At 29.6% G+C, this 24,158-nt stretch overlaps 1 protein-coding gene across 4 annotated transcripts in view; it reads right to left on the reverse strand.

The window, feature by feature from the left end:
- LOC106686902 (polycystin-1) overlaps positions 1–24,158 on the reverse strand; it is a gene marked incomplete at its 5' end in the record, with an annotated part of 102,262 nt that overhangs the window by 24,236 nt on the left and 53,868 nt on the right. For all 4 annotated transcript variants that reach the window (XM_067050378.1, XM_014430502.1, XM_014430499.1 and 1 more), the window contains 9 exon segments: positions 3,856–3,959; positions 5,186–5,404; positions 7,116–7,252; positions 7,325–7,465; positions 10,318–10,548; positions 10,921–11,016; positions 20,364–20,516; positions 22,297–22,467; positions 22,548–22,688. In XM_067050378.1, coding sequence (XP_066906479.1) covers positions 3,856–3,959; positions 5,186–5,404; positions 7,116–7,252; positions 7,325–7,465; positions 10,318–10,548; positions 10,921–11,016; positions 20,364–20,516; positions 22,297–22,467; positions 22,548–22,688 — 1,393 coding nt within the window.

Below are 24,158 nucleotides of genomic sequence, written 5' to 3' on the forward strand. Positions count from 1 at the left end.
CCCGCCTCCCCAAAGTTTATTTTATTCGAAAAAACCTAATATGTTCGATCATTTTTCATTTGTAGCTCCATATGCTCAAAACTACCAACAACTCTAAAAAGCTTCATAGCATATTATTTAAAGTAGAGTAAATTCTTTAAAATATGAGCTCAAATAGAGTTCTTTACTTTTAATGATTCCTGAGATATAATTTTTTCATAAACAATGTTTGCCTTTTTTCCCACACATAAAGAAATAAATATTTATTTTGACAAATATCATAATAACCACCCTAACTACATACTAATTATAAATTACTTTATAGTAAACTAGCTGATCCAGCAATGCTTTGCTATTGCTATATTTGAGGATATATATTAATTTAATAAACACAAGTATTAAAAGTTTGTTATAAATTATTGTATTTAGTTAAAATTAAACAAATGTATACTCCATTATTATGGTTTAGTAACATAAATTAAACCAATATATGCGATAAAAAACGAAAATGAACTTTGTACTATTTGTCAGACTGACTAACCTATTGAAGTGAGATAAAAGATTTTTTTAGGAGTGAAACAAAGTTAATACTCGGTTTTAGCACCTCAAGAAACCCTTAAATATAAATTTTTAAAAACTCAGAAAGTATAATTTTTTAGCCCAAAATGTTTGCACTTTGATTTTATTTGAAAAATCTAAAAAATAAAAATAACTTTAAGGGTTCAACCAATCAACACCAAACTTGGCAGTGGCTTAGGGCTAAAAAAATGCACCAACGGGCACAAACCGGATCTAATTAAAAAAATTAGAGCCGGAAATATAAAAAGAAATGTTTGAATTTTTTCCCCTGTTTGAAACCAATATTTCACCCTTATAAGTGCATTGCATCAAAATGTTGTTAATTTAGGCTAAAAAAGCAGACATTCAGCTTTTCAATGGTTCTATTAACATAGGAATTAGATAAAATGTAGAGGAGTTATGAACAATTATATAAACAATAGTCACAGCAAGAAAAAAAAAAAAAACCTCCAAATAAATCAAGGCGAAAATTTTCCAACTTTTAATTTCCTCGAAAAATGGTATTTAGCAGTTTGAGATGACACTAAAAATTAATATCATTTGCTTTTCTTAAAAAAAAAAAAAATTTGTTGACCCACTTTACTTTAGGCCACATTATGTTTATATAATTTTTTGTGAATATAATATCGTTTAATGGAATCAGGGATATTTTTTTCTTATTCTTCAGAAAGAGATGAATCGAATTCAGAGATTTTAGTATGTTTAAACCTTCCTATGGGAAAAGGGAACATTTAAAAAAAAAAGAAGAAAAGTTTATTGTAGACAAAGATTTGACAATTCCCTTTCATATATACAGATTCTATTATCTTTAATTTCAGTACAATAGACATCTGTACCTCTAATAATTCCTAAGATGTAATTTTCCTAAAATAAATTCTCTGATCATTGATTTTTGTTATTAAATGTAGTTTTTTAAGAAAGTGTATCTCAGAAACTATTGAACCTAAATAGCTCTACTAGGGCTCATATTTATTTACTCTACTTTAAATGATTTTCTACTAGGTTTTTTGTTGTAGGTAGTTTCAAAGATGTGAAGCTCAGAATAAAAAATTAATATTTTTTTAATGTTTTAAAACGATGGACATATTTTATTCACCCAAACTCTAGTTGGCGGAGTCATCAATTATGACACTTAACTATATATAATTTTCATTAAAGTAATAAAAATTTGGGGTGACATAACTACTTTTTCTCCCCAGGCTCTTGGGCTATTTATAATCAAAGTCTAGCTAAAAAAGTTGCTGCATAAAATGTTTAAAAAAAGTTCCTTAGAAAAGAATACATTAGAACAAGAACTTTTTAAAAATAAAAATGCATATTTATTTTGGAACCCTGTTTTTATTACTTTATTAGAAGTATTATAACAAAATAAAGTCTTATACACACAAATATGGCTCTTAGATAAGTATAAAGGTTCAGTCATAAAACATATATCTGGGGAAGATAAAAATAAAATCTAATTATATTTATAATAAACTCTTCTTCATGATGAGATTGTTGTAGAAAATAAGTTTTATTATTTGATTTATAAATAAAACAGTAGATGGAGACACTGCTCCTCTGACAGAAAACCTTTGTTTGGGGCAGTCGGGTGTGGCATCTATTAACGGAAACATATACTCTTTGTCTTTGTTTATAAAACCTTCCCTAAATCCCACAGCAAAATGATAGCAGAGCATGGTTAGTAAAAGTTTAAATGAAAAGAGTTATTTACATACATTAACGGATATATAAGCTTTGTGACTTTATTTAGGACTAAACGCCGAAATCAAAACACAAAGGACAATGGATGCCACAGTACTCAACATTGATCAACAAAAGCTTGCTGCAGAAAATTATGGGAACAGGTCGATGAAAATCGAAGCATATTTAGAAGCAAAAGGATTATATGAAGATATAATAGAAAAAGATCGGCCGACTGAAGAAGATGGAGCTTGGAAAATAAAAAATAAACATTTACTCTCAACTATTATTTTAACAGTTAATGACGATATATTACCACTGATTAGAGGCGAAAAATGTGCAAAAAAGGTTTGGCAAAAATTAAGAGAAAGGTTTGAGGGCATTCCAGAGGAGAAAGTGATTGATTTAATGTTTGACCTTGCCAAAATTAGGAAAAACAGAGTGGAAACATTGGACGAATATCTTATGAGGTTTCAATGTTTAGTTCAAGAGATAGCTCAACTGGGTAAATCCTTAACAGACAGGGAATTGGTGAGATATATCATTGAAGGCTTACTACTGTATTACGATCCTGTTGTCATCGCTATTTTGGTAAATAGGAATATTAAATTCAGTGAAGTAAGGCAATGCTTTTGTCATTTGAAAGGAATAACCTTAATAGGAATAAACAAACATTAAAGAGATATCATAAAAGGTCAAACTTCTGTCTAAAAGCCTGTTTTATTTGCAAAAAACCAGGTCACCAAAAAAGGAATGCTGGTTTTAACAAAGAAAATAATAGACAACACAGTAGTAATGGGCCCTCTGATTCACAAAAGCCTCGACCAAGAAGACTGCACAGTGCTCTCTCCTTGGCACAGAATTTGCCTTATGTGCTATTAACAGTGACTATTTTATTTTTATTTTATAACAGTGACTATTATATTTTGTTGTGGCCGGATCTGAAGAAACAAAAGATGGAAGGGATATCGATAAAATTCATCAAGGAAAAATTAAAATGAAGGCACATAGCTAAGGTGGTATAAACAATTCAAGCTTTCAGGATGTTTTAGTTGTTCCAGAGTTATATGGTGATCTAATTTCAGAGACCAATAAGTTCCTGAACTGATAGAACAAGAGACACCAGATCAATAACAAACATCAAATGATGATGAAAGTGGTAAAATATTGGTAAACATTGAAGTAAAAAATGAAGGAACAGCTAAGAAGCACCAAGTCAAAAAGAAGCAGAAAGAGAAACCTACTCAAAGGTTACCAGAACTAAAGGTCTTAAATGGTGACTCAGGGCTTCATTTTAAAGATGAAGAAAAACTAGACCAAAAGATGTAAACACTTTATTGAAGATTTCTACACTGAAGAAGATGCAGAACACCTTAGATTAAATGCACATCACTCTGACTGGTACATTGATATGAAGATGGCGACACTGCTCCTCTGACAGGAAACCTTTGTTTGGGGCAGTCGGGCGTAGCGTCTATTAACACAACATATACTCTGTCTTTGTTTATAAAACCCTCTCTGAATCCCACAACAGGGATGACATAATATGTCTGTTAAATAATACTTAAGAAGTGTGAAAGTACATAATTTAGTAGTTAAATAATAGATACAAACTTTCTGCTGCTCCATAAAACATAATAGCTAACAGCATAGTAACCATAATGATACACATAGCAACTGTCAACCTCTGACGTCTAGTGTATGCTGTTCTGGGATGCCTAAAAAGTGAATTTCAGATAAGCTATTGTATTAAAAAACAAAACAACAAAGAGGTATAATTACATGAAATATATGCTTTTAGAGGTAATTGAAATAAAACATAAATATACTAAACAAAAATACATTTCATGCATGAAACTGGCTCCTATTTATTTTCTCTAATGTGTAGTTAACATTTTTTTTAAAAATCACCTTTAACAAATCCTTGAGGTGTAAGGGAGTAGGAAGAGATCTTTAAAGAAAAGCTGTAGAGGGTAGCAGTAAAAAATTCAGGGAAGGACAATTATAAAAAAGTTTAGTAATTATTAATAAATTAATGACAATAGGGATAATAACATCTTTAATATTCCACATAACTCTTGTCTTAAGCTCGTTTTAGATGAAGAAAGTCTCTTTACCAATACACCTTATTTAATTCACATTAAATATTCTTTCTCTAGTTATCTTTAACATAACTATTTTTAATAAAAAATAAAAAAAAAGCTTGTTCAATTCATCCAAAGTTTGAGAAAAGTTGGGGATTAGTGTAAAAATTATTTATGGTCCAGTACCAATTTTAGCAAATTCCATCCAAATATTTTTCTTGAAAAAAATAAATTTGATAACAGATCCTCTCATAGATATTATTTTCAAACAATAAATCAAATTTATTTAAAAATTAAAAAAACAATAAAATTGTTCTCAAACCTGGAATTATTGGTAATTATGTACCTAATCAATAGAAATGGTGAGGAAGGTATATTGAGTTATGTAATAGGCAATGTTTTTATTTTAAGATGTCCCTTTTCTTCTCTTTGCCATTTCCTGCATAATTTGTTTTACACCACATCTATCATAATATCATTTTCTGTTGTACTTCCCCTTCCTACTTAATATTGATGCTAGACTTTTTCAATTGAATATTATTCTAATTAATACTCAAGATGCAAGTGATATACAATTCAATGTATGGTCACTAGTCATCACTATGCCTATCCTCTCGAATTCTACTTATACCTAACCATGGTGGAGAGGATAGGTAACCAATTTCTGTAATTTAACAGGTTTAACAGGGTTGGGTAATTTTACATTTTGTAAAATGACTTGCTAAAATTATTATAACATTGACATGTTATTTATTTTATATTATAACCTTAACTAGGTAATTGCTAGTGTAAAGTTAGATCATTAAAATAATATCAAGATATATTTTAATATGATATTTTGAACTATTATCAATACATACCTGACAAATATGCTGACCCAAAGGTGCAATTCTCGAAGATTAACAAAAAAGTTTTCTCTAGCTAAATTTTGCCAATCAGTTTCTTGAAGAACGTTTGGTATAAGCACCCATTCTAGCCTAAAATCCTTTTCAACAGAATAAACACTCAACCATTTCTCAATGAGGAATGTGTATTTATCTCTGGTGCTTAAGTCATATATTATAATTTTTTTGCAATACCTATAAAGAAAATCAGTTTGTAAACAATGGGAAAACTTAATAAAAAAAATTTTTGTAATACAATTTAGTTTTACTATGATACGTGATGAATCCAGCATCTATTTATTATCATCTTAATTACCAAATTTCCATGTGTGATTAGTATACTCTACCATTTTACCCAGGCTAAGGTGGAAATTAGCTTGTCACGGCTTCTTCTGCCTTAGTACGAATGTTAGGTATGTACTATATATGAATTATTAATGAAGATAGGATTTGTCAGTCATGGATAATATGAAGAATGTGAGTAAAGTTGAATAATCACAAGTAAATTTCAAATTACTATTGCATAATATGGAGTGGAATGCACAGAGGTAAGGCTCTATGCAACTAATTCCAAGGATCCGGGTTAGAATCTGACTGTGGCAGATAATTATTTATTCTGTAACTGTAGCCATGAATCAACCCTGTCGGTTTGGAAGCCCTTCTACGGTCCACTTATACCCATAAAGTTTTTTTCCCCTCTATTGGGGAAAAAATCTGGCGGTTGAGCGTAATCTTTAAAAAATCACCACCTAATATAATCATTATTCTAAAAACAGTACTTGGTTACAAAGTACTAAATCCTTGACCCTTCATGGGTTGTAGCAGTTCACATTATTAATGTATACTATGGGTTCTATAAACTGCTATATTTTTATATTATCATTATTAATAATTCTTTAATTATTAAAATATTATGCCAAAATAAAGCCTTCAGCCTCTTAAACTTTAATAATCAGGCAACACTTTGTCAGTTCAGGCACTACCAGGTCTGAAAACTAATAATCAGATAAATGCAGACCAGAATCTCACTTCAACAGCCAGAAAAAAAAAAATACTAAGTAGAAGTATTAGTTGGGTATATACTTCATTATTATTATCAATGTTTATGTTCTCCAGTTTTTGGATACTCCAATAGTATCCCTGACACAAGGGTTTGCCCTTGTCTTGAGTTTTTGCTCTCATTAATTAATTGGTAAGTATAGATTAGTGTCACATCTCTTATCGTGAGATTGATTAAAAAGTGTTTGCCTATAGACCTTGCCAGTTGAGGCAAAGGAAAATTCCCTCTCAGAAGAAAACATTGAATTAAGGTATTATAGAGAAAATTGATAAAGGTAAAACCAATAATGCAAATGTTTTTTGGCAAAACTTGTTAAAATTATGACAGGACTTGAGTACTAATAAAATTTTGTAAATAATAAATTAATTAAAATATTAGCATTTCAGCGCTAATATTTTAAATGGTTTCTCTAACATTTTATAGATCATAATTGTTTCCTAATTATTGCTAAGGCTCTGAAGGGGAATTAATTACACAGGAATCTAGAAATTATATTTGAAAATATAAATTGATGAATTCATAGCAAATAAAATTTTAACACTTCAAAAAAACAAATAATTGAAAAGAACAATTCATTAATCCCTCCTTATTTTGCTTCTGAATTATATTTCAAAAGAAATTTACTTTTGATTCTAGTTATCTTGTTAATAAGATAGCTAGAATCATAGATAAGTTAAATAATAGTAAACATAATTATTTATCATTATAAGGTAACATTATGGGAATATTTTTATAATTAATTTTTTAATGATTAAATAAATCATAAAATATTTAAAACTCATGTTTCTGATTGAAGTAACACAATAATCTAGTTAGATATCCAGTAGAAGAAAGTCCACAACAAACCAGTCAGGTGATGCGCCATAATTATCATGCCAAACACGAAGGCACTCAATATTTCCTAGATATTTTTCTGTAAAAATTAAAAACCAATTATCCTGAGCTAACTGAAGAACATCTTCATCATGGTTCAAAATATGAGCCTGAAAAAAATATTTGGTATAAAAATAAGTAGTTTTTGGCTAAAAATAGAACAATTATTTTTTTTATTTTACATGAGTTGCACTGTTTGAACCACATATTCTCACACCAACATGAGCAGTTGTACCAGACATAGTCTTTTCACCAGTAAAAACTGCCAATAGATAGCCATAAGCTTCTCCAGGAAAATTGTCGGCCAGCACACGAACAACCCTCTAAAGACAACAAAATTACAGTTTACCTCAACAAGAATAGTAACAATGTTTTGAGTAATTTATTGAATTTCATTTTTAGCTCTTATTGTTTAAGGAAATAATGTTTAGAATAATACTGCACATAAATATTTTGAAGTTCTTCTTCTCTTATCTTCAAAAAAGTACAAAAAAAAAAAGGTAAATATTATCTAATTAAATCAGAAAACAAATGAGGCATTCATTACAGATGAAATGAAAACTTTTACAATGTTAAAATATTAGTTAATTGCAATGTTTTACTTTGAAACAGAAGTCACTTACCCACTATCACTTAATACCAATATTATTCTCTTATGAAAACAAGATTCCTAAAGTCGACAATTTAAAAAGCTGTTGATGGCAAAACTTCAATTCATAAAAATTTTCAGCTACCATGTTTAATGACTGAACGCCTCAAGTAGTTATTTATTGCAATATGAGCAATTAAGTTATATAAATGACTTAACACCATGATAATTATAAAATCATCTACATTTATAATCTGTTAGGAACACCTTTCTCACCAATCCAAATTGTGCCATCAACTTTTTTTAAAAATGTTTTGCTGGAATTGCAGAACAGTATTGCTTTAAATGTAGGGATTTCTCAGTAGGATACACTCTTCTAGTGTGTGTGCAGTAGAATACACTTTTTCATCTTCAATCTTGTCTAAGACATTGATAGATTCTTCATAAAACTTTCAGCAATATGCTGATCTCAAATCTCACCATTAAGATCATCCGCTCACAGTTGTTTAAAGAAATCATTTTTATGTGCATTCACACAATGAGGAATATTTTTAAGACCTGTTGTACCTGTCCAATACTGGTCCTTTTTGCATTCTGAACTAGAATAACTTACACAATTATACAAGGAAGTGTTTATTATCTATTATAGATTTGATTTTATTTTGACAGACCTGATAAGGGTCATTATCTAAAGATATGAAGATTTCACTTCCTAAAATCTTAATAATAAAAAGTCATAATTTTGAGATGCTAAAATTGACACCTACTTAGTGGTATAGTAATTTTTCTAGTACGCCATGCAGAGGTAATTTTAATTATGGCTTAAGAAAGTGATGAAAAAAATGTTAAAATGTGGGGGTGAAGGGTAAGTGAGGGAAAAACGTCTAGACATACAGTTTTTATTTTATTTGTTTTTATTGAATACAATAAATAATGAGGTGTATTTTTTAATGAAATGCTCATGTAATAACTGACTAGATCAGTTAGTGAAATTAAATTAACAATCAATCATAGATCAAAAACAAATTTTTTGCTCTAAGTGCCTTACCTAGATAGCTGGACATGGTGAGATAGTGAAAAAACTATCTTGTTTTAATTTTTTTTTACACTTTATAAACCTATTTCAGAGGTAAAACATAGCCTCCATAGTAGAACAAAAGGAGTCGATTAGTTCTAATTTTTTTCCCAGTAGAGGTTCAGAATGGCCAAGACATATAATTAACATATTTTCAGATAATGACCCATGAAATAAAGCATAATAATATTATCTTGTCATCCCTTATTGTTTTTAAGTTTATTTTAAGAATGATGGAAAGATTATCAATTGAAATGGTATAAATACATTAACTATTAATAAATTTTTAAAAGTATTCTTATATTTCTTTCTGTAGACTATATTCACCTGTCAGTCATGGCCTCCGAAATCAGCTTCCGTCAGTCATTTCTGTTTTGTGCTCCCACTTTCCGGTTCCACATAGCTATGCATTGTCTAGGCATCATAGGCCACTCCACCTTCTCATCATAGTTTGTCTTCCAGGTCTCTTTGTCCTATATATTTCTCCTGATATCTGGACCTCTTTGTCCTGATACGCGGCTTGTCCATTGATGCCGCTCTATACTTGTAGGCCCCTGACTTTACAGTTATGTAAATATATTCCTTTTAATGTCATGGTTACTTTCCACATTCTTTAAGCTTAATGTCCATGTTTCTGAGCCATAGCTGAGGATTGGTCAAATAATTGTTTTGCATATAGTTGTTTTGGAATGCATTTTGCCCTTCAGTTGATTCTTGAACTAACAGAAGTAAGGTTTAGTGAACAGTATTCTATTTCTATTTTAGCAACAATATCATTGTTCATTTCCACAATACATCTAAAGTATTTGAAACTGTTCAGTTCTCCTAGTCGGGCAGGTTCTACTGTGATCAGCACATTCTAATGATAGGAACACTTTCTCTACTGTCCTCTAGGATTTCTGAATTATGTTGAAGTCATGTCCAAGATTTTGGACAATTCTATTTAGGATTATGTCAGAAGTTTTAATTTCAAAAGAGTCCCTGAAAGCTCTTTCCAATTAATTAAATAAACAATATGTAAGACCATTTCAGGACGGCAATCCATCCGCTAACTCAAATTCTTGGAAATATTCATTTTGTATCCTCACAAAAGACTTCCTATAATTCATAGTAGCTTGGTACAATTAGATACCTTTCCTTGGTGTAAAAAGTTCCCCCATCGCCTGGTACAACTCTTCCATCTTAATAATAACATAAGTACTTTTCAAATCTATGAACAATGGTGGATACTGACATTTCCGATCGTTTTGAAGGATCTGGTAGAGGGTTGAACAATTGATCAGTTGAGAATTTTTCTGTACTGCTATTGATTTAAAATTCATTCTATGTAGGTCAGTAGTCTATGATATAAACTATTGGAGAGGACTTTATCTACCATATAAAGAATACCTACATAAAGAAAGGTATGTATAAAGTCACTTCTATTATTTAAATTTTAGGAACAATAAGGTACGTTAATTTGAAAAATTTAATAATAACAAGGAACATTAATATTTTAATAAAATTTATACCTCATTTTTGTCTTTTTCGTCCATTCGCCAAGCCCAAATGAATAATCCAAAATAAATCAATAAAAGTAACAAAACAAACACTGAGACATATGGGTTATCCATTATGGATATCACCAAGATTATATCTTGGATTGGATGCAATTCATTGGGTGGTACCAACAAGGAAGCTCCAAATGTGGAAAGACTTGTACAACTGCATTGGATAATATCATTTTTAGATTCAGGTCCAAGCTAAAAATAACAAAGTTGATTTAAGAAAACTGTGTCTAACTTGTTTAAACAATAATGAAGTTGTAAATACTATTTTACAGACAGAATGGACGGAAAAAGTCATGACATAAGCTCTGAGCTTGAAATGTAAACTGTTAAATTGTATGGAGATGTTACTTATTAATTTACTTATTTTCTTGGTCGATTACAAAGGTTCATAATTGAAAATAATATATAAAATATTAGAATACAAAATACTTTAAAGAAACTAGCTTTGTTTTAAAAATATAAAAAAATGATAAAACACAGACAAATTTAATATTTAAACTAGTATGGATATTATTTTTAAATAATTTAAACAGGTAACTTTATCATGAACAAATGTGCTGATACCTCACAATATTTAATGTCCCAGTTTTCTTTAGACCATGTGCGACATAACTTTTCACTGATTTGACACGTAAATGATACAGTATCCCCAATTGAATGCTGTAAAAACAATTAATTTCAAGTTAGAACAATATGAATTGCAATATATAAGGTGTTTAGTTGAAAGAGTGAATAAGTCCATCTTTGTCGAAAATGAGATATTATTTTTAAAGAGTAGATTTTAGGTACAATTTATATCATGAATTCCATAAGCTAAATGGCTCATTAGGGTCATTAAAAATTACTTTGAAAAATAACAAAGAAGAAATAAATTAATTTTTTAGTTGGCCTTGTTCCAAAGGCCATTTTTGACATTCAAAAGTAGGAAAATGGCGTAATAGCCCACTTCCTGTGGTGTAGGAAAAAAACAAAAAAAAAACATTAAATAGTGATCATTGAAATAGTCTTAACATAATCCTTCCCCATCCCTTATTGTATACTATTGTTAATAACTAATATCTCTATTATTCAACATGTTAGAAACAAGAATTAGAATACCAGATTAGCCAGAAAGTGATTTAGATCATTTTTATAGTTTCCTATAGATATAAAATGAATTAAAGAATATATTTAACAATAACTTTAAAAATAATTTGCTTCTACTTCATGAGGGAAGCAATAAACACCTCAAGTGTTATGAAGTTTGATCAATTTTTCATAATAAATCCTAAATAGTGTATTTATAGAAAAATATTATTCATTTACTATGTAAAGTAAACAAAATTTTTCATAAAATGAAGCACTATATTTGAAATTACTAAAGCTGTTAGAAAGATATGCTACAAATAAAAGTTTTAGATTTTTAATCCTTATATTCTCATTGTAAAATCATAATGCATATGGACATTATATTACTCCCAATTTTGATTTTGTCACTATCACTATCATAGAGGGAGGAATCGTTAACTGCCATTTGTCAGCTACAACCGGAAATTCCAGTTTCGAAAGCATGAACATAAGCAATTTTGGTTAAGTGAAGTTTTCCAGGAAGAAAAGAGTGTGAGGCTTCACAAGCACAGTGAAGCTGCATGTAGAAGTAGTACCAATAGACCCATAAGCCATATTTGGAAAAATTACAAAATATAAAATATAATCTGAACTCAGATATTACTTTACTTATGAACTGAATCCTTTGCCACCAACGTTATTTGATGAGAAAATGAAGTAATCTGTTAACCATGATTTGTTGGAGCAAGTGGGTACAATTACCCAAACTTTTTGTATGTTAAATAAATTTTTATATTTTAACTACATATTTATATAAATTTTTTTAAAATTTTAAATCCCTTGATTCAACAAAATTGATTACTGATTAATCAGGAAGAATAAAAGAATAAACGATGTCTGTTAGAAAAAATTGCATATGTTAATAGATCTGATACAATAGCATAAACAAATGAATTGTTTGATTAAATTATTATATACAACATACATGCTTCATATGGTAAAATAAGATTTAAAATTCCAAATCAAAATTTATATATTTTTTAAATGGTCAAAAATGTTTGTACTTTGGACTCATATATCTTCCTAACAACTTGAAAAATAGCTAATATATGATGCTCATTTGATGCAAAACTGTAGGTTTTTTAATTTATAAATGAGTAATATCTTTCTAAAAATGCATCGTTAGGGAGATATTAGTCATATATATAAAATTTCAAAGTTTTCGGGCCTTCCCATAAAAAGTACAAGCAGAAAATTAGTGCAAACTTCAATAAAGTCCTTTTATAAGCAAATAAAGAAATTAAAACCTTTTCTGCCCCTCCAACATTTAACTAGCCTACGAACCTTATGTTACTTGGCCTCAGAAAGATATGCTTGAACTGTTTTATACATATATATAATCAATCAATCAATCAAGACTGCTACTTAAGTTCAGACACAATGAATAATGGAAATTAATCTCAAGAAATTTCGGGGAAGGGGCAATGTTTAGAATTAAAAATTATAAAGCTTTATCATAAAATCTATTTTGAAAAACAAAAAAAAAATGTATATATAAGAAGATGGTCAGGGTTGCAGTCAAAAGTGATACAAAAATAGTTTACAACTATTTATTTTCCAACGTTTCGCCCCACTTTGCAGGGCTTCATCAGGGCTAAAAAGATACAAAATGATACTATGATAAGATACAATGATAGGAATAAAAATACAAAGATAAGATACAATGAAAAGAATAAAAAACAAGTAACAAATGCAAGAGTAAAAGTTTCATATAAAAATGCGTAAAATATAAAGCTAAAAAAGTACAGGAGATGCATATAAAACAAAAACAATATGGGAAAAAAAAAATATATATATGTATAAATATACAGAGATAAAATAAACGTCATGAAAGAATAATAAAAATAAAAATAAAAAATAAATAATAATAATGATATAAAATGACAATAAATGAGCAGAGAGACATATAGGACAACATACCTGTCCAAATGAATAAGTTGAACAGACAGAAACATTGAAACACAGAAAGCGGAAGCGCGGAGGAGTGGGGAGGAGAATGGTACATGATAATAATAATAACTATAATAACTAAGTAAAATTAGAATGACAAATATCATTACAAATAATAGGAGATTATAATGAAGAAAATAAAACAATATAGGATATAATAACAATAATTGTAAAAGAAGTAACTAATAAAAAATAAAAAGAAGTTTAAAAAAAAAAAAAAAAAGTAAGAAAAATAAATAAACAATGATAACAACTGAGTATTTATATATTGTGAGAATAATCATAGCTCTACACTGATAATAGTAATAATAAAGATAACAGGAGTAACATGAATAACATAAAGTGAAATAAGGTAATTAAAAAATCAGAAGTGAAAGTTTACAAAATAAAATAAAAATATATATAAGAGTACAAGTTGTGATGTAGAAAAAAGGCCATAAAAAGATTAAAAACTAGTAATAAAGTATAGAAAATAAGTGAAAAAATGGTGATGATAATGATTAGTGAAAAAAGTTAATAGAAACATGTGAAATAAGAGTATACAAAAAACAAAACAAAGTAAAATGTGAAGTTAATAAAACATAGATGAATAAATATAAGTAAATGCAGTGATAGGTAATATATGTGATAAAGGGAAAATGTTTGGTGATGATAATAAAATGAGTGTAAAATTAATGAGTCTTAATTAAGTTTAATATATGGCTGTATGTATGCGAGATACAGTTTTTTATCGATTTTGTGGTTAACTGGAAGGGGTTCAAGATGTATATAAATAGATTCTGAGATGAGTCTCTTTTGGTAATTAGGAACAGTGGCTAAAATAGTAGTATGGTCAAAATCAAAAGTATGATTAAGTGTAAGGGCATGTTCTGAAAGTTTGGAAGCGGATGAGTTGTGGGAAGTTATAGATAATTTATGTTGAGAGATACGTGATCTTAGGTGGTTTTTAGTTTCACCTATATATGAAGAATTACAGTTGGGGGAGGAGCAAGGAATACGGTGTACAACGTTAGAGCGGTATTGGAGTGGGATAGGATCATTGGTATTAGTAAAAAAAGAAGATAGTTTATTATGAGATTTGAGTCCAAGACGGAGTGAAGGGATTGTTGATTTTAAGAATTTTTGTATGTTGCCAGTGAGAGAGGGGACATATGGAAGGGATCTATAAATTGAAAGAGTGGATGGTGGATGTAGAGAGTTTGGGGAAGAAGAAGTAGGGGTAGAACGGTTGATGTTAGAGTTTAAAAGCTTTTTTTCTACATCACACCTTGTACTTTTATATATATTTTTATTTTATTTTGTAAACTTTCACTTCTGATTTTTTAATTACCTTATTTCACTTTATGTTATTCATGTTACTCCTGTTATCTTTATTATTACTATTATCAGTGTAGAGCTATGATTATTCTCACAATATATAAATACTCAGTTGTTATCATTGTTTATTTATTTTTCTTACTTTTTTTTTTTTTAAACTTCTTTTTATTTTTTATTAGTTACTTCTTTTACAATTATTGTTATTATATCCTATATTGTTTTATTTTCTTTATTATAATCTCCTATTATTTGTAACGATATTTGTCATTCTAATTTTACTTAGTTATTATAGTTATTATTATTATCATGTACCGTATCATTCTGTATTTTTCTCTTATCATTTTTCATTTTTCGTCATATTTTTATCATTACTTCCTGTATACGCGACGTATTTGAAATCGTTATAAAACCGTTATACAGCTTGCATCCTACCTCCTCCCCACTCCTCCGCGCTTCCGCTTTCTGTGTTTCAATGTTTCTGTCTGTTCAACTATTCATTTGGACAGGTATGTTGTCCTATATGGCTCTCTGCTCATTTATTGTCATTTTATATCATTATTATTATTTATTTTTATTTTTATTATTCTTTCATGACGTTTATTTTATCTCTGTATATTTATACATATATATATTATATTTTTCCCATATTGTTTTTGTTTTATATGCATCTTCTGTACTTTTTTAGCTTTATATTTTACGCATTTTTATATGAAACTTTTACTCTTGCATTTGTTACTTGTTTTTTATTCTTATCATTGTATCTTATCTTTGTATTTTTATTCCTATCATTGTATCTTATCATAGTATCATTTTGTATCTTTTTAGCCCTGATGAAGCCCTGCAAAGTGGGGCGAAACGTTGGAAAATAAATAGTTGTAAACTATTTTTGTTTCACTTTTGACCGCAACCCTGACCATCTTCTTATATATCAATTTTTATGGTCAACTATATATACATATATACAAAAAAAAAATTTAGTTAGTTTTATTAACCAAAACCTAATTGACCTTATTAGGTGTGATGCAAAGCACCAAGAAAAATACAAATCCATAAGAATAATACATACTATAAGGTTATACGATCAAAATCACAACTACAGTATAAACAAAGTCATTTAAAAGAGGATTAGCATGGTCCAATTGATTCGTCACTATAACAGTCCATACATGCTCCAAGGAAATAAGAGTTCCTTTGTGACATAGCCTGCCATTCAAGTTTGACGGCTCAGATTATTCACTCACAGAGATGTCATGATTCTTTTATAACAATTCAATCTCAAAATACTGAAATTAAGTCTGATAAATCTTTCCATCTGTTTCTTTGGGGTCTGTTTTGAGCGAACTGTGCAACTTATTTTGAAGTCTAATGCCTCAAGTTACACAGTAATATCCCATGAGTGTTTTCAATCCTTTAGAGCTCAAAATTTAGCAATCATATTTTATTATGTTTCGTAGCCTTCTTAAAACAATGAGTTCTCCTAGTGGCAGTGTGAGATTTTTGGCATCATTCGTTACTTAGGCACGGGCGGGAAATGAGGTTTTCTGGATGAGAAGGTCCTTATCATCCTTTGTCTAGCTCAAGGGTGGACACCTTGAAAAAGAGGGACATCAAAGAGTCATCCAAGAAGAAACAGGGACTCTTTGTTTTGGATCGCCATTGAATGAAATGTGTGAAAACTTTTACAGAGGACAAATGCTTTGTTAACAGTGTTATGTTGTTGCACAATACCCATCCGCATACTGCTGCCAAAAGTTGTTGTGTTGTTGCACAACAATGCCCATCCGCATATAGCTGAAATGCTCCAAAAACTCAATTTTCAAGTGCTGGCTCATCCTCCATATGTTTCCTATATTACCCCTTCTGACTATCACTTGTATGGTCCTCTCAAAGAGGCATTAAAGGGCCGTCGATTTACCTCGAATGAAGCAATGAAAGAAGCGGTGCATTCCTGGCTCACAGCTAAATCGATAACCTTTTATGATGGCATTATGAAGCTTGTACAATGATGGATCATTGAAAAGCAAGGGGACTATGTTGAAAAATGATGTACTTGTAAGTTTCCTATTTGATTACAATAAATTCTTTAAACATTCAAAGCCAAGATGGCGGGGCGTGTCCTTTGAAAATTCTGTTGAATCACGGTCATATTAAGCAGATTCAAATATTTTACAAACTTTATTTTAGTTTCCAATCATAATTTAAATTACAATACATTTAAGAAAAAATAGAAGTTAAGAATAAGTATTAAAGAAAATTATTCATAAAAGAAATTATAACAAAAAACTTAAAACCGTAGTGCTACAATCGATGTTGAGAACCAACACCTAGAGAAGAAGAAGAAAACTTGGTTTTTGAGGATTCGTTGCTTAGGCTCGGACGGGGAATGATGTTTCCTAGATACAGGAGGTCCTCATTAACTTTTGTCGAGCTCAAAGGTAGACATCTTGAAAAAGAGGACATCGAAGAGTCACCTAAGAAGAATAAGAGACTCTTTGTTTGTATCACCAGTGAATGAGATGAGTGATAACTTTTAGAGGACAAATGCTTTGTTCACAGTCAGTGTTTGTTTGTTGAAAGATTGTTTACAGCAAGTGTTAGTTTGTTGAGAAAGACAAAGAAAACCTTCCTTCATCAAGAGAAGATTGTATAAATTGGTTACTGTTGTACAAAATAGAATTTTAAGTATGTTTGTAAAAGTGTTATTTAAAGTTAAGTTGACTGTTCTGACTGCCTAGAAACCTGCCCTGAGACTTAGAGTCTATACATTTTTTTTAGATTAGATTTTACTTTATTTATGAAAGACAAAATCTTATCCAAATTCATAACACAATACACAATTATAAAACAAAACCTGAGTCTAGTGCTCACAAAAACAATAAACAAAAGATAAAACAAGTTCTCTATAACAAAAAAATAAACAAAAAATAAAACAGATATTACACAACTATTAACATAATATTCATTACTCCATCATATTTAACTTAAAATAATGAGAATTCTTTTAAATAAACGAAAGCCTAATATAAGTAAAGATATTAATTGGCTTCGAAAACTATTTACATAATAGAATTTATGTCACTTACAAAATTAAACTTATTACATATTGTTACAATGTAAATATATAGTCTGTTCAATTTGGCTTCACCATCAATGTTCAATATATTTTCAATGTTTTGTAGGTTGCAAGATACAGACTTGAGTGGCTTTAAGATATGGTACAAAGTACAAAAGAGATGTGGTACAAATTATTATTGAAATAACTTTTGTAGAATGAACAGAGTTCGTTTGCCTTGAAAGTGATGGTTTTGCTTCCGTGGTGTAGTTTGATATGCTCCAGATTTCCTACTCTTAGTTGGCTGAGGCACCTTATTTTATTTTAATTTAACCTATATATTAAATATGCTTCAGGTTTGAGTAGGTTGCATCGTACCAATAAAGAGGTTTGAGATGTTTTAACTTGGGTGATTATGGAATACAAGAACTTTTGACTTTTCCACATTTAAGGTTAGAGAGTTATTTGCACAGTATTACTGCAGGATCTTTAAATTTATTTGTCCACTCACTATGCCAGTTATTATCTAGAAGGATTATGTCGTCTGCTAGCAATAACATTAATGCCTTGTGATTATAGTCAATGCTAACTCCTGTGGCTCCGTTATCCTGGAAAACTGAATATCAGACAATCAGAGGATGAAGAGTGCTAGGCTGAGGCTTTCACCTTATAGCAACCCAAGAGTTACGTCTATTTCTTCGCTCAGTTGACCATAAATTTGGGTGGTAGCATTGTCATACAAGCTCTTCATGATTCTAATTATTTCACCACTAAGTGGAAAAAGCTTTTTCCACAGCAGGTTTTGGTTAATGAAATCAAAGGCCTTCTTCAGATCAATAAACACCGCATATATATAATTTCATTTGTCTTGAAATTTATTCCTATCAGTGCATTAAGGGTAAAAATATGATCAATGCAGCCTCGCTTGCTTCTAAATCCTGCCTGCTCTTCAGGGATAATATTTTCAGTCAGCCCATAACATAAGTCTTCTCGCAAGGATATTAGTAAATAATTTTGCCATCGTATTTATTAAGGACATCCCACGGTAATTATCTGTATCTTTTCTGTCACCTTTCTTAAATAACAAATGAAGTTTTGATTTCGACCAAAGAAGAGGTGGTTTTTTGTGGTTCATTACAAGGTTAAATAAATTTAGAAGATAATGTTTCCAATCAGGCGTAAGGTTTTTAAATGTTGTCTCATAGATAATATGATCAAGTTTTGAGGATTTTTTTTTTTTTTGGAGAGACGCACACACTGTTGTAGCTCTTCTAGGGAAATGTCTCTATCTAAAAGCAGATGAGTCACCGAGAAACATTTAATATCTTGGATATATTTAAAACCATATTGGGTTTTATAGAACCTGCTCCAATCTACCAAATCTATCTCGTTTTTATATGGTTGTAATAATTTTATTGTTGTTCAAAATTTGTTGCTGTTTCTGACTGCTTGTAGCTTTTTTAACATGCAGAGTCTAAATTCAAGTATTTAATCGTCTAAAGAGTTTAAATTACCTAGGTATCCATTGTAGTCCCGTCTATTGTAGGATAATTGATAAAAATATAATATATTAATTCACTCAACTCTTAAAGACAATTATCAATATTACATGAAGGAGGAAAATGGATGTTCCCGAAAACTATTAGGATATTTTCTATTTTCATATATTATAATGATAATATATTGTAATATGCTCTTTTTGAGTAAATAATATATTTTGATGTATAAAGGGTTTATAATATGTTTTATTTTATGTATCATTTTAATATTGTTCATTTGTTTTATTTATCCAAAAAGCAAGCTAACCAAGTTTCATTGTTTATAATAACTTCGTGACACAACAACAAAACCAAGATGGCGGTAGTTGAATCAAGGCCATGTTGAGCAGATTCAAATATCATAAAAAACTATTTGAACTCGTCCCCTCATAATTGAAAATACAGTAAATTAAAGGAAAAATAGAAATCAAGAAATAGTGCTACAGAATAATATTCATAAAGTAAATTATTTGGAAAAATCCCTAACTGTTGTACTACAATCGATGTTTACATGTAACCTCAAGGAAGGTTTTCGTTTTGAGAAGAGGTCACTCGTGTCTGGGGCGCCGAAGAGAAATGATGTCTTCAAGAAAAAGAGGTCCTCATCAATTTCTGTCAAGAGGAAGCCATTTTGGACGCTAAGACAAGAACAATAAGAAAAAAGAAGACACCAAGGAATCAACGAAAAGAAGATCGTGAACTTGGTTAGTTTTTGCTATACATAAAAATAGATTCATGTATAAAGAGTTATTAAGTTGATTAATTGTAATTATTGTAAATGCCTGTATTCTGATTGCCTAGCAACAATACGCCCTGAGATTAAGAGTATTATTATATAATAAAATTATATTATATTTTGATATTAAAGTTCTTAATTAGAACCCAAAGTATCTTTTCTATTTGAAATTAAGTTTATAAAACGAGCAAAATTCTTTTTATTTTTATTTTTAATAATTAAAATTATTACAATATATGACATATTCATCAGAAAAAGTAATGTTATCCTAGGCTTTTATTACAAATATATTGTGAAACAATATTACCTTCTTACTAGGAAGAACCCCAAGATATATCATAGCATCAGGGGTTAAGTTAGTCAATGATTCACTTTCGTACACATAATCTTTTTTACTGAGCGTTTTCCCTTGTAATCTCACTTTATCATAATCAGGATACTCATCAACCAATATTAAAACCTAAAATAAATAAAAAATCATGATCACACATACACGGAAAATAAATAAGTTGATAAGATGTCACTAATGAATGATTGTTAACACAATAAAACTCTCCTGTTGATAAAAAATTAAATGTTAATTTTAACTCTTACTGACAAAACCAACATTTCAGGAAATATTTTGAAGGTTCTCCTCAGCCGCATATCTTTTTGACATTTATGTTATTAAACTCCTATAAATACAACTGCTCCTAAAGAATCAGTTTTTTATCTCTGAGCTCAAGATTTGTGTTTATAAGACTTTCTTTTGCAAAAGTTATTTTCAAGAATTAGAAAACTAATGAAATCAAAAAATATGATTCTTCACCATTGTTTCTAAGATGTGGTGGTGATAATATATAGTTTATTGACTATATAACAAATGTTATTCCCTAATTAATAAAAAGGTTCCTAAACAAATCAATGGTTACTATTTTATACAAATATTCCTTAACTTTATTGTCAAACCTATAATACCAGACAAATTTATGTGTATTAATTAAATAGGATTATAAACAGTAACAATTTGTAGTCATTCCCAGCCAGTATGGTAAGCAGTAGCTGATAAAGTGGGCAACTTAACTGGTATATAAACAGAAATTTTCTTATCTGACCAGATTATTACTCCATCATGTAATTTTTGAAATTCGCCAACCAGGAAGATTAGACTTATCAAGACCACATCATATATGATTAATAACCTAATTTTAAAATAAATTGTCATCTGAATCATACCAAAACCAAAGGGGAAAAAAGAGTTCCTATTAGCCTGGACAGATGCTGTTGTCATGACAGCTTAAAATAGGTTGACTACACAAATATGTTAATAATAAGAGTAAACTGGTTATATGAAAATACTCTATAGCTTCAGGTGTTTTTGTTTGAGAATAAAAGCAGGATGATAGAAAAAAAAGGGGGGAGGTGACATTATATCATAAATAAGAGAAAAAACAGTGCACAAAAAAGAAACTTATTTAAGTGAAGATTTATTGTAGTTTAAAAAAATTTAATGCCATTTTGACCTTGTTACTCGAAATGAGATAACATTGCTAATAACATGTAAAATTAACTCTTCGATACCTTCAATTTAAACCAATCAATGGTGAAATGTTATTATCATGGTTATTTCTAAAACAATATTAATAAAATTAAACTTTTTTAACATCAATTTAATAGAAAAAGTTACTTGATTATGGTTTGTTATTTACAGACATAAAAATGTAAATGATATTTTTTTTTTTAGAAATAGCAATGTTAATAACAATTTGATGATAGTATGTTTATTGTTGGCCATAGATTTCGAGTAAGGACAAGAAGGTTGGGGATTTAATTCAGGAAAGAGATAGGTCCTCATCTCACAGTGGAAATTACACACATGGTCAACTCTGATGAAGGCCTGAAAATTATGCTAAAATGTTGATAAGAATAAAATGAGTATTGCAAGGATATAAGGGAAAAATTTATCATTTATAATATAAATTATATTTATATTATGTTTCATAATATATTCTGTCCAAATGTTTTGATTAGCTCATTTTATACAATAAAATAAAAGTGTTAATCAATTCAGGGACCAATGGTTGATGGAGGAAATATCAGTAAAAAAATAAAAACGAAAGAGAGTACTGGCTGGTCAAGAGCACTGCAAAATATCTTTTGAAGGTACGTAAACATGATTCTTCTCAATTTTATTTAGTGAATGAAGTAGCTCAATAGGTTTTAATCTACATGATTATTTTCCAGAAATTTAATATGCTTACATTTAACTCCACATTCAATAAATTAGGACAATCCATAAACAATTTTCCAGCACTGCCTTCATTTCTTTCCATTCTGAATACTTTAACCAACAAATCTTTTACCTCAGAGGACAAAAATGGATCAGGTTGCACTACTTCTCCAGTTATAGGTGTGCCCTGTGGAGGCTTTGTCTGGAAAAGTTGAGGTAAGATTAATAAAATTCTGAATTTAGTGAATTATAAAATGAAAACAATGTCACAATAATAGGTACTTTCATATAAAGATAAAGTGGGGATGAAAGAGATGATATTCGGTCACCATTACGGACACTTAAGACAACATTAAGATGTTCAGATTCCATAGGAAACTCAGATTCGACCCACCAGAACCAGTTTTGCTTAAAGTGTGTGACCTAAAACAAAACAATATTTATATTTTTAAAAACTTTAAATAAGAAATATGCCCCAAAAATTGAGGATGTAGCTGCAATAAGGGCCAATGGCACAACAGGCTCTATTCCCGAAAAAAAGTGTTAATCTCTTCACTGTTGATCCAAGAAGGTTGTGTAAACATTTCAATTCAATCAGATGAATAGATTAAGCAATACAATAGTTTTTGCAGACGAGACTTATAGACCATTTTTCAATTATTGCATATCCTGTTTATGCGCACACTAAAAATGTCAAGTCGATCCAGCCAGGTCTAATCCATCTAGCTTAAGTCAAGTTAGATGAATTAGATGTAATTGGACCTTCATTGGATCATAATAAGAGTTGTGTGTTCTTATTTATGTTATTCTTATGTATTCTTATTTGTTCATAGCAGATCGCTCATGAATCAGTCAATATATATATTTTTATTTTGATAAATTTTCAGAATCAATAAAAGGAGCCAACAGAAAAGTTAAGAGCACAGAAAACTGGAGAGAGAACTTTAAAATAAGAAAAGAAACCTGCCTGGTCCTAAGCAACGAATGTCTAAAAATCAAGTTTTCATCCTTCCCCTTCTCTAGATGTTTGTTCTCAATATCGATTGTAGCACAACAGTTTCGGGTGTTAACAAATGATATCCTTTCTGAATATTATTCTTTAGCACTTTTTCTTGACTTCTCTTTTTTCTTAAATTTAGTGTTATTACAATTATGATGTGAAGTTAAAATAAAGTTTTTAAAATATTTGAATCTGCTCAACATGGTCGCGATTCAACGGATTTTCCACAAGACACGTACCGCCATCTTGGCTTTGTTATGAATAACGTATTTATTATAGACAATGAAAATTGGTTAGTTTGCTTTTAGGTTTAATACTACAAATAAACAAGTATACATAAACATATTACAATATATTGTAATATGCTCTTTTTTAGTAAATAGTATATTTTGATGTATAAAGGGTTTTTAATAATATGTTTTATTTTATGTATCATTTTAAGATTGTTAATTTGTTTTGTTTATCCAAAAAGCAAGCTGACCAATTTTCATTGTCTATAATAAATTTGTGATTCAAAACAAAACCAAGATGGTGGTAAGTATCCTTGAGTCAACAAGTCCGTTGAATCAAGGCCATGTTGAGCAGATTCAAATATCATAAAAACTATTTTAACTCTTCCCATCATAATTGAAAATACAGTAAATTTATGAAAAAATAGAAGTCAAGAAATAGTGCTAAAGAATAATATTCAGAAAGTTAATCATTTGGAAAAATCCCTAACTGTTGTGGGACAATGGATGTTTACATGTAACCTCAAGGCAGGTTTTGGTTTTTGACATTCGTTCGTGGTTTGGGCGCGCAGGAGAAATGATGTTTCCAGGATGAGGAGGTCCTCATCAATTTCTGTCCAGCAAGAGTGGACATCTTGAAAAAAGAGGACAACCAAGAAGAAA

The sequence above is a fragment of the Halyomorpha halys genome, unplaced genomic scaffold (genome assembly GCF_000696795.3).
Source record: "Halyomorpha halys isolate HHAL.00 unplaced genomic scaffold, Hhal_1.1 Scaffold896.1, whole genome shotgun sequence".
Lineage (NCBI taxonomy): Eukaryota > Metazoa > Arthropoda > Insecta > Hemiptera > Pentatomidae > Halyomorpha > Halyomorpha halys.